The sequence below is a fragment of the Haematobia irritans genome, chromosome 4, assembly GCF_050003625.1.
Source record: "Haematobia irritans isolate KBUSLIRL chromosome 4, ASM5000362v1, whole genome shotgun sequence".
In the NCBI taxonomy this organism is placed as follows: Eukaryota; Metazoa; Arthropoda; class Insecta; order Diptera; family Muscidae; genus Haematobia; species Haematobia irritans.
Genome location: NC_134400.1, coordinates 33964045 through 33978783, shown reverse-complemented (window position 1 = coordinate 33978783; position 14739 = coordinate 33964045). Strand labels below are relative to the sequence as shown.

Here is a 14739-nt window from a genome sequence, read left to right as displayed (position 1 = left end):
GACAAAATGTCCTAATGAAATAAAATTCCAATGAATTAAAATTATAACAAAGTTTTCTGTAGAAATACAATTTTGACAAAATTTGCTACATTTTTTGAATTTTACGCGCTTCTGAGAATCCCCACCACGTAGAAAACAATCGTATATGACATCCTAAACTTGTCGGAAAAGCGCCGTCACTATTGAGAAGTTGTACCACGCCAAGTTACTACAAAAAGTATCGCATGAGTGCAATTATTAAGTGCATTTTTTAATAAATTTTTGAACGACGCCAATAAGAGCCCCTTCAAACAATCAGAGCAAGTGCATTTTAAGATAGTTGTAAAAGAATCATTATGGTCAAATAAAGCACGATTGTTTAGATGTTTATTAATTTGATTAAACATTTATAAATTCTTATAAATATAACATTTATACCACTATCACAACACATTTAACATAATTTTCTTTATTAATAATAGAATGATGTTGATTTACAAGTGGCAAGTTACACGTTGCAGCGTCTATCAGCCAGTGTTTTTATTCTCGATGGAGGCAGCGTGTCTGTAAAATATCTGAAAAACAATCACTTTATTCCATTTGGAAAGTCAAAAATTGTTCACCAATATACCTTTTACAATTTTAAGCGAAAAAACTATGTTTCCAGCACTTCATTATCGATTTTATTAAAATAAATTATAAGAAGCTAGTTGCGCTTGGTGTTTCACAAAATATAAAATGGCTCTTGTAACAATAGTGATGGCAAAATAGTTTCATGTACATTTCATACTTTTACATACGTTTCCTCCCATCACAGTTGGCGATTGTTGAAGTGTCACTAAAAAGCGTCACTTTATCAAAATACAATCTGGTAACACCGACTCGACTTGCATTGATGAGATGTTCTGGATAGAACACCAGTGCAACGATTTTCTGGATAGCCCATACAAATGCTGCATCCAGTGTTAAAAGAAAACAGCCCTATTGTTGTTTTTGGTCTCAGCTTAGAACCATGCATTGACTAAATTACAAGTGTAGCTTAACCAACGGAGGAAAAGTATGCTTGTCAAATTTATTTGGGCAAAGCCCTATAGACTGCAAGCTGGTTGGATGTATAGCTGTTTCGGAATTACCACATTCCTCATCAGCATCTTCTACTTGCAGCAAAACTATCAACCAATTATTAGAATAAATTCGGTACTTCACTCAACCCAAAGTGAACTACACTTTAACCTTTCGAAAAAAGGTTTGATAGTCGTTAGCATTGTCATGTGATCGATACCCCATTTATCGTTTTATTTTGTTATCGCTCACAATTTTTTGCGTTTGTCGTCCGGATAAACTTAAACTCTGAACGGCGCATTATGGGAACACACGGAAATGTTCATATTTTAATATTTTTTACATTCACCCTGTTTAGTGCTTTGAATTCTTTCGATTCACAATGTTATTACAAATACAGAAATTTCGTTTTGATAAACTTATAATCTAACCGCTCAATAAATAATCTAGGATTTTGCTTTGTTTGAACGGCCCATTTTCTTTTCGTGTGGCTGAGAAAAAGATGAATTTTGATAAATGCAGTCCGGTACCACTGAGGAAATGGCAACACTGATTACAGAATGACTTTTAATCAGATTATTTGTTTATTATTCTTGTAAAAAACTTATTCGCGCTGCACTTTCAAGATTGGTAATCACTATAATTTTTTACCCAATTATTAAAATATCGATTCAATATTCATCTAGACGATGTTTGTTTCCTAAAACGGAGCAACTGCAGTTTATGGGCCCCTCGCCGAAGAAAATATTTACTCTCCCCCCCCCACTTTGGACTCTGTCCGTCCGGCCACTTTTCCCCCTTGGGTTAATACTTACAACATACAAAAATTATTTCAGTAATAATACATTTTATTTTTTTCTACTCAGAATAAAAACTCCATAACTTTGCTAAAAGTGGACTTATAAAGACATGTTGTACATCAATCGAAAAGCCAGAATATAGGCTTTCAAGCTATGTATAAAAAAATGTTAGGGTATAATCGAAGACTTTTTGAGATATAACGAAAATAACAAAAAAATAGGGTAAAAATTTTCTTTTTTTATTTATATCTCCCAAACTAAATTAAGTATTAAAAAAATATTTTTTTTAATACTTGAATAAGCTTTCATATGATACCAAGTTTGTCTAGATTGGGCAAAAAACAAAAGAGATATATCAAGTTTTTATTGACCATTTGGAGGGCTATATCTCAAGACCCGGGTATGGGTCACTTTGTTGGAATCAGCTCACCGAATGATACAACATATATTAATTTTAAGCAATTCGGCGAGGGGCCCATAAACTGCAGTTGAGCCCCTAAAACTCCGCCGATGGAATATGATATAGCAAAAACTTTTATATGATTTTAAGCAACAAGAGAATGCGGGTGTTGCATTATCTTTTGGTTTCCAGATATTCTAATAACAATGGTCAAAATTATATGCAGGTTGTGTACCAGAGATTGCACAAACCAAAATTACAAAAAACTCTATGATGATTGCGAAGTGTATAGAATAACAACTGAGTACTTCGATGCAATGGTAAAATAATAAAAATTTGAAATTTCTCTGTCCATTATTATCCATTACATCTTATCTTTGTAGTTCCTGAATACAAACCTTGAATTAACTTCTATTTGCGTCAACTGTTGGGATCGTATGGCAAACTTTTGGCGTTTCCAGCAGAAAGCTGCTACTACAGTTGGTAAAACACAACAGGTGTCTCAAGGTACCACATGTATGTTATGCTCAACTAGCACGGACGTATCATCCCTGGAAGAAAATGTCGAAGCTCTTCAAATACTAAATAGGTTTTTTGATATCAAATTAACAAATGTGATTAAAATTTGCTGTGATTGTTGGAAAATGATTTTCGAGTTCCATAAATTTCAAGAGTCAGTGCTTCATGGCCAAAAAATTAACGATAAGTGCATAAAGTTGAGTGAAATTCCGGGTCTTGATAATGACGAAAGCAGAGCAGAGTTTCCAGTTGATGTCAAATCTGATAAAACAGATTATATTACAAATGGCTTCGATCAAATTGTTGTAAAAGAAGAACCTGAATTGGAATTAATCGATATACACAACGAAAGTGAACACGAATTATATACTAAATTCCAAGAAACAAGTTCTATGTATTACAAAGCAGATGTTAACAAAGTCCATAACACAAATGCCATCAGCAAAAAAGAAAACAAAGAATATATAGAATATAATTCTTCGGATGAGGAACGCAATGATTCCGATCCAATGCAAAGATCATATGAAAAAAGAAAGACAATACCTGAACTTGATGCAATTATAGCCCAATGGCGACCTGTACTTCATTGTCCCTATTGCAGAAACACTGCCACGACATTTACACTTTTGCAAGGCCATTGTCATACTCAACATCCTGGTAGAAAATGTTATATTACATGTTGCCAGTGTAAGCTTAGAACACATTACTACATTGAAGAACATATTCGTTATCATGCCGATGCGACCATATTCAATTGTGAAATATGTGGCCAAGAAAATAGAACGAGACTACGTTTGAAACGTCATAAGGACTATTGGCATTCGGGACCATGTAAAACAATTGCAAATGATATGCCAAGTAATAACAATGATTTACTATGTCTGGAGTGTGGAAAACGACCTAAAACTCTCGGAGCTCTACGTAAACACTTGCACAGACATGAGGCTAAACGAAAATTTAAATGTGCCGTGTGTGATAAGGGTTTCAGAGGTCGCACCGATTTACGAACACATCTAGCTACTCATGGTGAAAATGCATGTCCTTATTGCCCAATGACATTTAAATTTCTTTCTAAACTGAAAAGGCATCTCAAACAGGAGCACGCGGATATGGAACAAATACTATGACCAGAGCACCTTAATACCGAAAATTAGAGATCCTATCATATCATGATTTTCGAAAATCCGAATAAGATTTTTTGTGACGGCAAGAAATTTAGAAAATTTATATAAAGAACTTTTTCCTAACAATATTTTATTGAACTGTAAGTATATTTATTTTATTTCCTCTCAAAAGACTTTGCAGTGTATACATATGCAAATTAAAAAAAAAAATATATTATACATACTTTCGTACAATTTTTCAAATCCCCATTTCAATTTACTTTTTGTATGAATAAGAAAAGAATTTTTATTGGTAAAAGGTACTGTGAAAATATTTGAATTTTTTTGTTTTGTTTCCCAAGCCTATGTATATATGAAAAAATTTATATAAAATTATGCACAAAAGTGAATTTACTTCTAAAGATGTTGAATTATTGTAACTTTATAAATAAAATAAAACCTATTGAAAAGAAATTATTTATATAAATATTTCATCACCAGAAATGTTTCCCCCTAAATTTGGGGAAAACGCTAAACCTCGCAATACTGCACTTTCTACACAATCAACTCTGCTTCTCTTACATAGAGAATTTGTAAAAACTTTATTCCTATAGAAAATTTTATTAACCTTTTATTTCCATAGAAAATTCTGTCCAAATTTTATTTCTATAAAAAATTTTGTTCCTACACCCAAAGAAGTAGGGACAGCAGAAAAGTCTGCTAAAACAGCAGAAAGTCTGCTGAAAAAGGGACAGCAGTCACTGCTTGCTGAAATAGCAAACATTTTCATTTATCGAATTGAGGCATAACAGCAAACAAAATGTTTGCTGATCGTATTTAGGAGCTTGTAAGTATATTACAGTGCAAAAATATACCAAAAACTACTTTTGGTTCTTAAATATGCTTTGGGGAAAATTTATAACCTAAACATTTTATAAATTGTTGTTCATTTGGCCCTGAAGTACAAAAATATAACAGCAGACATCGACTGCTGTTTTTAGCAGACTTTTTTCTACGAGTGTATAGAAAGATTTGTCAAAATTTTATTCCTATAGAACATTTTATTAAAATTTTATTTCTATAGAAAATTTTGTTAATATTTTATTTCTATAGAAAATTTAGGCAAAATTTTATTCCTATAGAAAATTCTGTCAACATTTTATTCCTATAGAAAGTTTTGTTATAATTTTATACCTATAAAAATTTTTGTCAAATTTTTATTCATATAGAAAATTTTGTCAAAATTTTCTTCTATAGAAAGTTTTGTAAAAATTTTACTCCCATAGAAAATTTTGTCAAAAATGTATTACTGTAGATACAGATAAATTGATTTTGCATTTTCATAATAGCCGTTTGAACTAATCATGTTTCTCACTGACAATAATTATGTCACCATTCATTTTATTCATAAATTTTCTATAGGAATACAGCTTTGACAAAATTTTCTATGGGAATAAAACATTGACAAGATTTTCTATAGGAATCAAATTTTAACAAAATTTTCTATAGAAGTAAAATTTAAAAAAAAATTTTATTTCTATAGGATTACAATTTTCTATGGGAATACAATTTTTAATAAAATTTTCTATGGGAATAAAATTTTGACAAAATTTTGTTCATAAAGAATATTTGGTCAAAGTAAATAATCCGAAAAGTTTAAAAATTTGATTGAAGATCGTCCTTGGTTTGTTTTTGTTAAAATATTTAAATTAATTAACGGCATCTCCAATTTCTTTTATTGTGAATGAATTGCGTTTACGTGCATGTGTTTATTTAGGTATCATTGTCATATGTCACTTTCTACACAAACAACTCTGTTTCTCTTACATAAAGAATTGCATTGACACTTCACATCGTTTTTATTCCCACCACTTTCATAACAATTAGATGTAATTATATCAAAAAAAAAAATATATAATGGTAATTTTATATAAAATAAAATAACTCCTACACTCTATTAATTAAATTTCATATCTTAGGCATCATCGATAATATTAACTGGCTTAGGATTGGCAGCTGTTGGATTTGCTGGTAAACATGTTATGCGTCGTATGCCGGCCATGACCACCAAATTCAATGAGGCAATGAAGAATTTGCCAAAATTTGATGCTGAGTCTTTGGCCAATGCCAAATACTATAAGGGAGGGTTTGATCCAAAAATGAACAAGAGAGAAGCATCTTTAATATTGGGTGTTAGTCCTAGTGCATCCAAATCCAAGGTTTGACCACAACCACATGGAAGGAACGAATTATATTTTGACTTTGATGTCTATATATTTTAGGTGAAAGATGCTCACAAACGAATTATGTTACTGAATCATCCGGATCGTGGTGGTTCTCCATATTTGGCTGCTAAAATTAATGAAGCCAAGGATTTCATGGACAATGCTAAGTAGGCTTTTGTTTGAAGATTTTCAATTGTTAATGTATATTTAGTTATGTTTTGAAATAATATTACATTTGTACAACAAGAATCTGCATCTGGAAGTTGATATATTGTTGTGTTGTAGTTCTTGCTCATTCATATACCCATAGGAAAATAGCAGCAGCGCTACGTCTAAACTCAAAAGAAAACGATAGAATTTGGTTCAGCAGGGAAGTCAGATTCATTATACCCTTCACCACTACTGTGGTAAGGGTATAATAAGTTTGTGCATTTGTATGTAACGCCAAGAAATAATTGTCATAGACCCATCTTTTAGTATACCGATCGGCTTAGAATTAAATTCAGAGTCGATTTCGCGATGTCCGTTTGTCTGTCTGTCCGTCCGTCCGTCTGTCTGTATACACAAAGCACAGGTCACAGTTTAAGTCCGATCGTCCTCAAATTTGACATAACGTCTTACTTCGGATAGAAGACAATCGCTATTGATTTTGGAAAAAATCGGTTCAGATTTAGATATAGCTGCCATATATAGTTATCACCGATTTGATCATAATTCACGTATTTATGAACCGACGTTCTTCAAATTTTGTACATCTGAATATTTTGTCAGTCCCGTCAAAACTGCCAAATATCAGCTAAATCGGTTCAGATTTATATATAGCTCCCATATATATCTTTCGTCCGATTTGGACTTAGATGACCCCAAAAGCGAGAGTTTTGCCCTTATTTGCTTCAAATTTTGCACAACAAGTACGTTTAATAGTATCGTTAATTGTGCCAAATTTAGTTGAAATCGGTTCAGATTTAGATATAGCTCCCCTATATATCTTTCGTCCGATTTTGACTTATATGGCTTCAAAAGCAAGAGTTTTGCCCTGATTTGATTAAAATTTTGTAAAAGGAGTACGTTTAATAGTATCGTTCATTGTGGCAAATTTAGTTGAAATCGGTTCAGATTTAGATATAGCTCCCATATATATCTTTCGACCGATTTGGACTTATATGGCCCCAAAAGCCAGAGTTTTTCCCTGATTTGCTTCAAATTTTGCACAACAAGTACGTTTAATAGTATCGTTAAGTGTGCTTAATTTGGTTAAAATGGGTTTCGATTTAAATATAGCTCCCATATATATCTTTCGTCCGATTTGGATTTATATGGCCTCAAAAGCCAGAGTTTTGCCCTGAGTTGCTTGAAATTTTGCACAAGGAGTACGTTTTATAGTATTGTTAATTGTGCAAAATTTAGTTGAAGTCGGTTCAGATTTAGATATATCTCCCATATATATCATTCGCCCGATTTGGACTAATATGCCCACAGAGGCAAAAGTGCTACTCTGATTTACGTGAAATTTTGCAGAGGAAGTAGAATTGAACTTGAAACTTTGCACAGGCAGTAGAATTAAGGTTCTGCATATGCGTGTTTATTTTGGTTGAAATCGGTTCAGATTTTGATATAGCTCCCATATATATCTTTCGCCCGATTTACACTCATATGACCACAGAGGTCAAAGTTGTTATCCGATTTACGTGAAATTTTGCACAGGGAGTAGATTCAACATAGTAACTATGCATGTGAAATTTGATTGCAATCGGTTCAGATTTCGATATAGATTCCATATATATGTTTTTCCTAGTTAGGCAAAACTGGCCGAAATACCTACATTTTCCTTATCAAATCGCCACTGCTAAGTCGAAAACTTATCAAAATGACTCAAATTTTCCTACTACTCTATTACACATCTATCGACCGATAAATCATAAATACACATTTGCGAAGTTGCCTCAAAATTGGTTCATATTTAAATGTTTCCTATATTTTTTTACTAACATTGTGTTCCACCTTAGCGCATTAGCCGACTTAAATGTAAAATCTATAAGTATTGCAGAACTCTGTACAGATCTGCTCAGATATACAGAATATATGTGTATGGATTCATATAGCATCCAACACATTGGACAGATTTGATATGGTATCGAAAATGTGGACTTACAAAGTGGTGAAGGGTATAAAATAGTCGGCCCCGCCCGACTTTAGACTTTCCTTACTTGTTTTGTTTAAAAATGTTCACAATTTCAATTTAAATACTTTTACTTTTTTTAGAAAGAGAATCGAACCAATTAAAATTTTAGTTGAATTATTTGGGAGTTTCGGGCAAATCAAATAATTTTTTAATCAAGAATATATTTTGCTTTGATTAAAAATATAATTTAATTAAACAAATTTGTAAGTTTTTGAATTCATTTAAAACTTTAATAGAAAAAATATGTTTAGGCATCACAGATAAAATTTATAAGTTTATGGAGAAGGTCTCACAGATAAAATTTATAAGATTATGGAGAACATAGGTTAGCCATATTATGATTTGGTTATGAAAAATTTGACGGACGTGGTGCCATTAATACATTCCTATTTATTATGAAATCAGCGTTACCGTTGGGAATTTTTAAAAAGTGGCACATTCTTTTTATTAGCTTTTACCAAAAACCTTAAAAAATAAATACTGATATGAGGTAAAGTTAAAATATACAAATTGGAGCACAAATGCTCTTTAACACCCATGTTCCGATATCCACTTCAATTCCATTTCCACTGTTCACGTAAAATCCACGAACGTGAAAATTTGGTGTTCTTAATTCCACGTTGTTTTTTTTAACTTTTCTGTAACCAGCTGGGTTGCACAAATCACCCTAAAATTCAATAAGGCGTAAATCAAAATAAGTGGAATCAATAGACTTATTATAATTTATTATTTTTTTAATTAAAAATGACGCAGTTTTAATAAAACTCATGTATTAAATATAAAACATTTCAAATTTTTTTACGCGAGCACTTTTTTTAACCGGAAATACACCCATCTTGGACATAATACAACTTTCACCAAGACTTTTGCAAGTGAATTGATTTCACGAAAATTCCGGTGAAATTGGATTGTAGGACACGAAAATCGTGAAATTGATTCACATTCACCTGGATTCACATTCACCATCGGGCCTTTTAATTATATCTTTAAATTGGTTTTCGATATCAAAATAATGTAAAGGGTGATTTGTTAAGAGCTTGATAACTTTTTTTTTAAAAAAAAAAACGCATAAAATTTGCAAAATCTCATCGGTTCTTTATTTGAAACGTTAGATTGGTTCATGACATTTACTTCTTGAAGATAATTTCATTTAAATGTTGACCGCGGCTGCGTCTTAGGTGGTCCATTCGGAAAGTCCAATTTTGGGCAACTTTTTCGAGCATTTCGGCCGGAATAGCCCGAATTTCTTCGGAAATGTTGTCTTCCAAAGCTGGAATAGTTGCTGGCTTATTTCTGTAGACTTTAGACTTGACGTAGCCCCACAAAAAGTAGTCTAAAGGCGTCAAATCGCATGATCTTGGTGGCCAACTTACCGGTCCATTTCTTGAGATGAATTGTTCTCCGAAGTTTTCCCTCAAAATGGCCATAGAATCGCGAGCTGTGTGGCATGTAGCGCCATCTTGTTGAAACCACATGTCAACCAAGTTCAGTTCTTCCATTTTTGGCAACAAAAAGTTTGTTAGCATCGAACGATAGCGATCGCCATTCACCGTAACGTGGCGTCCAACAGCATCTTTGAAAAAATACGGTCCAATGATTCCACCAGCGTACAAACCACACCAAACAGTGCATTTTTCGGGATGCATGGGCAGTTCTTGAACGGCTTCTGGTTGCTCTTCACTCCAAATGCGGCAATTTTGCTTATTTACGTAGCCATTCAACCAGAAATGAGCCTCATCGCTGAACAAAATTTGTCGATAAAAAAGCGGATTTTCTGCCACTGATTTTGGTAATAAAATTCAATGATTTGCAAGCGTTGCTCGTTAGTAAGTCTATTCATGATGAAATGTCAAAGCATACTGAGCATCTTTCTCTTTGACACCATGTCTGAAATCCCACGTGATCTGTCAAATACTAATGCATGAAAATCCTAACCTCAAAAGAATCACCCTTTATAACATTATTGGTTGTTAAGTAATTCGGATCTAATAATTTTGTATTATTCAACTTTTTATATGCCAATTCATGAAAAATTTTGACCACAATTTTAGGGTAAATTTTAGAATATTAGTTTTAAATGTAGTAATACCAGTTTCAGGAATGCTTTCTGAAATAATTTGTGATATGTCTTCGTGGCCTATGTATATTTTCGTAATTTCTTTAATATACCAAGAATTTTTATAGTCGATATCTTGAAAATTGCAATATAACTCTTTTTTAAGTAGAAATTGCCACTGACGGTCTCTTTTATAGGTTTTGAGCAGAACTGGTCACACACCAGGGACTGTACCGGTCCTGTGGCTGTAATAGAATATTTTTTATTAAATATATTATATCAGAATTATAGTCTGTCGAACTGGAACAATTAGTCTCCAAAAGTGATTGCAAACTTTTTTTAACTGATCCATCATCTATTATTCTTAGCAGTCGCACTACAAACTTTAAACATTTTCATAATTATCATATCATCATAGAAACGATATTTAACACTACAATATATTTGACATAAACTAAATTGAATCATAACCATTCACATATATAAAGAGTTAATGGACAATATCTGTTTATCGTTGGTGCACAATATTCAATTTTCTGAATAATGCATCTATTTATGATGTTAACTTTTGAAAAAGTTTAAAGTGGCACAAATTCGTAAAAAGTATCACATTTAGTGGCATAAGAAAAAAGTGGCAAATTTGCCACTAAAGTGGTAGAGTATATTTCCCCTAAGTTATTATTTTAAGGTAGGTATTAATTTCGAGTTTAGCAGCTAAAAGTCGCCATAAAATGTTGGCAAAATTTTCTATAAATAAATAATAAAATTTTGGCAAAATGTTCTATAAATAAATAATAAAAATTTGGCAAAGTTTTCTATAGAAATAAAATTTTCTACAGAAATACAATTTTGGCGAAATTTTCTATAGAAATAAAATTTTGGCAAACAGTTTCTATAGAAATAAAATTTTGCAAAATTTTCTATAGAAGTAAAATTTTGACAAAATTTTCTATAGAAATAAAATATTGACAAAATTATCCATAGGAATAAAATTTTAATAAAACCGTCTACAGAAATAAAATTTTAATAAAAATATTTATAGAAATAAAATGTTGGCAAAATTTTCTATATAAAAAAATTTTTGACTAAATTTTCTAAAGGAATAAAATTTTGACAAAATTTCCTATTGGAATAAAATTTTGACATAATTTTCTATAGGAATAAAATTTTGACAGAATTTCCTATAGGAATAAAAATTTGACAAGATTGTGTATACACCCAGAAAAAAGTGCCTTCGAAACTAAAGGAAAAATTTTTCATCAATATAGTTTATCCATTTTATTTCCATTAAGGTAAATTTTTGTGAAAAATAATAAAATTTACTCGTTTCAGTAAAAAAATCCTAAACTGTAAGCAGTTAGGAATAGTTCATTAACTAGAATAAGGCATGGAATTTTACTCATACTATTTTCTTCGCTGGGTATAAGAATTTACTACTGAAAAAGAAAATTTTATTCACCGATAACAAAGCATTCATAAAAATAAACAAAAACCGAACTAAAACCAAGTTTCCTCAAAATTAGTAAAATTTCTTATAAAATGATAATTGCGACTTCCTTTATAATAGAAAGTTTTTCATACATACGAACAACACTTGGCATAGAAAAATATTTTAGTTCATTCGTACTAAGAAGTATGCAATCCTTTCAAAACTTAAGGAAACACACTTGTTAGAATATAGGAAATGTTCCTAAATTTCTATTGTCTACCTGTAATCGATACCTGTCATCGTAATCGATGTGTTTGCGCGTGGGTGTAATCGATATATTTGCGCGTCGGTTGTTTTTTTAGTTGGAATCGCGTTGTTTTGGTATACGGAGAGATTGTTAAAAAATAATATGGTAAAATAATATAATAAATAACAAATAAAATATATAAAATATTTGTTATTTTAAATTAGTGAGAAAAATTTTCGTTTTTTTAAATAAATCTATCAATGTTCGTGATAGTGTATAAAGAAAGAAAACACCAGCAGAATAACAACCCTTTCATTTGTCTTCATTTTGGAATCTTCAATTATCAGGTAATATTCAGTGACGCTAACCTTTTGCAACAAAAATGTTTTATGATTTTTTATATTTGTAGGTATTGAAATTGTAAAAGGAGGGCAAAATCGTTAGGCAGCAACTTATTAAAAGTGAAAAGTACAAGAAGAAGAAAAAGTGCGTTTTACAGTTGATAATATCACACGGAAATTGGAAATAGTGGAATAATAAACTAATATTTCAAAGAGATTCGATGCTGTTGATTCTTAATAAATATATTCAATATATTAATAAAACATGTTTTTTATTGAAGATAAAATTGCTTATAGAAATAAATAAAATTGTATTTAAAAACGAAGGTAAGCAGTTCTAATTATGAAGTAAAAGTTTTACCACAAATGTGTAAGATTTGTCGAAATGAATGAAAAAATTTCAATAAAATCATTCCATATATGAATTCAAATTAGTTAAATTTTTTCATTCTGTAGTATAGTGGTATATAAATATAGGAAAATGTTAACTAATATATGGAATGCATTATTCCTAATTTCTACGAAAATCACATCGTTCAAACAAATAAAAATGTCTTTGGCGCTATACGAAGTTCAACTTTCTTCACAATGAGTTCATTTTAACTTAAAGAAGGGGTCACTTTTTTCTGGGTGTAGAAATACAATTTTGACAAAATTGTCTACAGAAATAAAATATTGAGAAAATTTTCGATAGAAATCAAAAACTACAAAATAAAATTTTTTATGTAATAGTTTTTTTTTATTTTTGGTAAAATTTGCTTCAAATTGTTGGATTGTTAGATTATTTTTGGATCGAGGTGCAACCGTGATTGTCAAAGGACCGATTCCCACATTTGATTTCCGGATCCCATAGGAGGTGCAAATTTCATCCTATCCTCGGTCAATAATTATATATAGCCCCCATACAATCCGATCCCCAGTTATGACTTGCAGAGCCTCTGGAAGGAGCAAATTTCAGCCGATCTGTTTGAAAGTTGGTACGTGATGTTAACATATGCCCTCTAATAACAACCAAGCAAAAATTAGCCCACATAGGTCCATTATTATATAGTCCACTAATGAAACGATCCCCATATTTTACATCCAGATCCTCTTGGAAGAGAGAGATTTTGACAAAATTTTGTATAAGAATAACATTTTGGCTAAATTTTCTATAGAAATAAAGTGTTGGCAAAAATTTCTATAGAAATAATATTTTGGCAAAAAATTTCTACAGAATAAAATTTTTGCAAAATTTTCTAAGAAATAAAATTTTGGCAAAAAAAAATTCTATAGAAATATAGTTTTAATAAAATTTTCTATAGAAATAAAATTTTTGCAATATTTTCTAAGAAATAATATTTTGCCAAAAAAAAAAAAATTATAGAAATAAAAGTTTAATAAAATTGGCAAAATTTTCTATATGAATAAAAATTTCTATAGGAATAAAACTTTGTCAATATTTTCTTTAGGGATAAATTTTCGAATAAAATTTTCTATAGGAATACATTTGTGACAAGATTTCCAATAGGAATGAAATTTTGACAAATTTCCTATAGGAATAAAAATTTCTAAGAAATAAAATTTTGGCAAAAAAAATTCTATAGAAATATAGTTTTAATAAAATTTTCTATAGAAATTAAATTTTTGCAATATTTTCTAAGAAATAATATTTTGCCAAAAAAAAAAATTATAGAAATAAAAGTTTAATAAAATTGGCAAAATTTTCTATATGAATAAAAATTTCTATGAGAATAAAACTTGACAATATTTTCTTTAGGGATAAATTTTCGAATAAAATTTTCTATAGGAATACATTTGTGACAAGATTTCCAATAGGAATGAAATTTTGACAAATTTCCTATAGGAATAAAAATTTGACAAAATTTCCTATTGGGAATAAAATTTTGACAAAATTTTCTGTAAGAATAACATTTTGACAAAATTTTCTATAGGAATAAAATTTTGACAAAATTTTCTGTAAGAATAACATTTTGACAACATTTTCTATAGGAATAAAAAATTGACAAAATTTTCTATAGGAATAACATTTTAACAAAATTTTCTATAGAAATAAAATTTTGACATAATTTTCTATAGGAATAAAATTTTGACAAAATTTTCGATAACAAGAAAAATTTCATTCCTATAATTTCATTTGAAATACGAAATTTTCTTAAACAACATAAATAAATTACTAAGGTTTTATAAGTTTTCTTTAACTTGATTAAAAGTATTAGCTCATTTATGGCAACTTTTAATATATTTTTGTTAAAAATTTCTAAAATAAACCTACACTTTCCCTAATGGTTGTTTCACTCTTGTTTGGGCGTTTAAAAAACGCCTTTCGATTGAATAGTACCGTAAGCAAAAACGTAGCCGTTGATTTGTGAGATCGGCTTTGGTTTCTATTCCTT

General features: G+C 30.4%; 2 protein-coding genes across 5 annotated transcripts; both read left to right on the top strand.

Annotated features, from left to right (window-relative positions):
* Positions 1 to 1420: 1420 nt before the first annotated feature.
* Positions 1421 to 4337, top strand: LOC142233033 (uncharacterized). Of its 4 annotated transcripts, none has more exons than XM_075303807.1 (3): positions 1421 to 1671; positions 2434 to 2561; positions 2625 to 4337. In XM_075303807.1, exons 2-3 carry the CDS (start codon positions 2448 to 2450, stop codon positions 3885 to 3887), a joined length of 1377 nt encoding a protein of 458 aa, XP_075159922.1. In that variant the 5' UTR covers positions 1421 to 1671; positions 2434 to 2447; the 3' UTR covers positions 3888 to 4337. The 4 variants fall into 4 exon arrangements, with proteins under 4 accessions (XP_075159922.1, XP_075159924.1, XP_075159920.1 ...); XM_075303809.1 differs by having other exon boundaries at positions 1422 to 1671; positions 2468 to 2561; XM_075303805.1 differs by having other exon boundaries at positions 1422 to 1671; positions 2392 to 2561.
* A 1322-nt stretch (positions 4338 to 5659) lies between these two features.
* LOC142233035 (mitochondrial import inner membrane translocase subunit TIM14) lies at positions 5660 to 6337 on the top strand. The gene is made up of 3 exons (XM_075303811.1): positions 5660 to 5783; positions 5843 to 6082; positions 6146 to 6337. The coding sequence occupies exons 1-3, from the start codon at positions 5781 to 5783 to the stop codon at positions 6257 to 6259; spliced, it is 357 nt and encodes a 118-aa protein (XP_075159926.1). The 5' UTR covers positions 5660 to 5780; the 3' UTR covers positions 6260 to 6337.
* The last annotated feature ends 8402 nt before the right edge of the window (positions 6338 to 14739 follow it).

What these genes read in the sequence shown, in the direction of transcription:
- LOC142233035 (XM_075303811.1), top strand. An exon ending in CTAGTGCATCCAAATCCAAG is followed by an intron (nt 6,083 to 6,145) that starts GTTTGACCACAA and finishes TATATATTTTAG; the next exon opens with GTGAAAGATGCTCACAAACG.
- LOC142233033 (XM_075303807.1), top strand. Translation starts at nt 2,448, where the DNA reads ATGGTCAAAATTATATGCAGGTTGTGTACCAGAGATTGCACAAACCAA. An exon ending in CTGAGTACTTCGATGCAATG is followed by an intron (nt 2,562 to 2,624) that starts GTAAAATAATAA and finishes TTATCTTTGTAG; the next exon opens with TTCCTGAATACAAACCTTGA.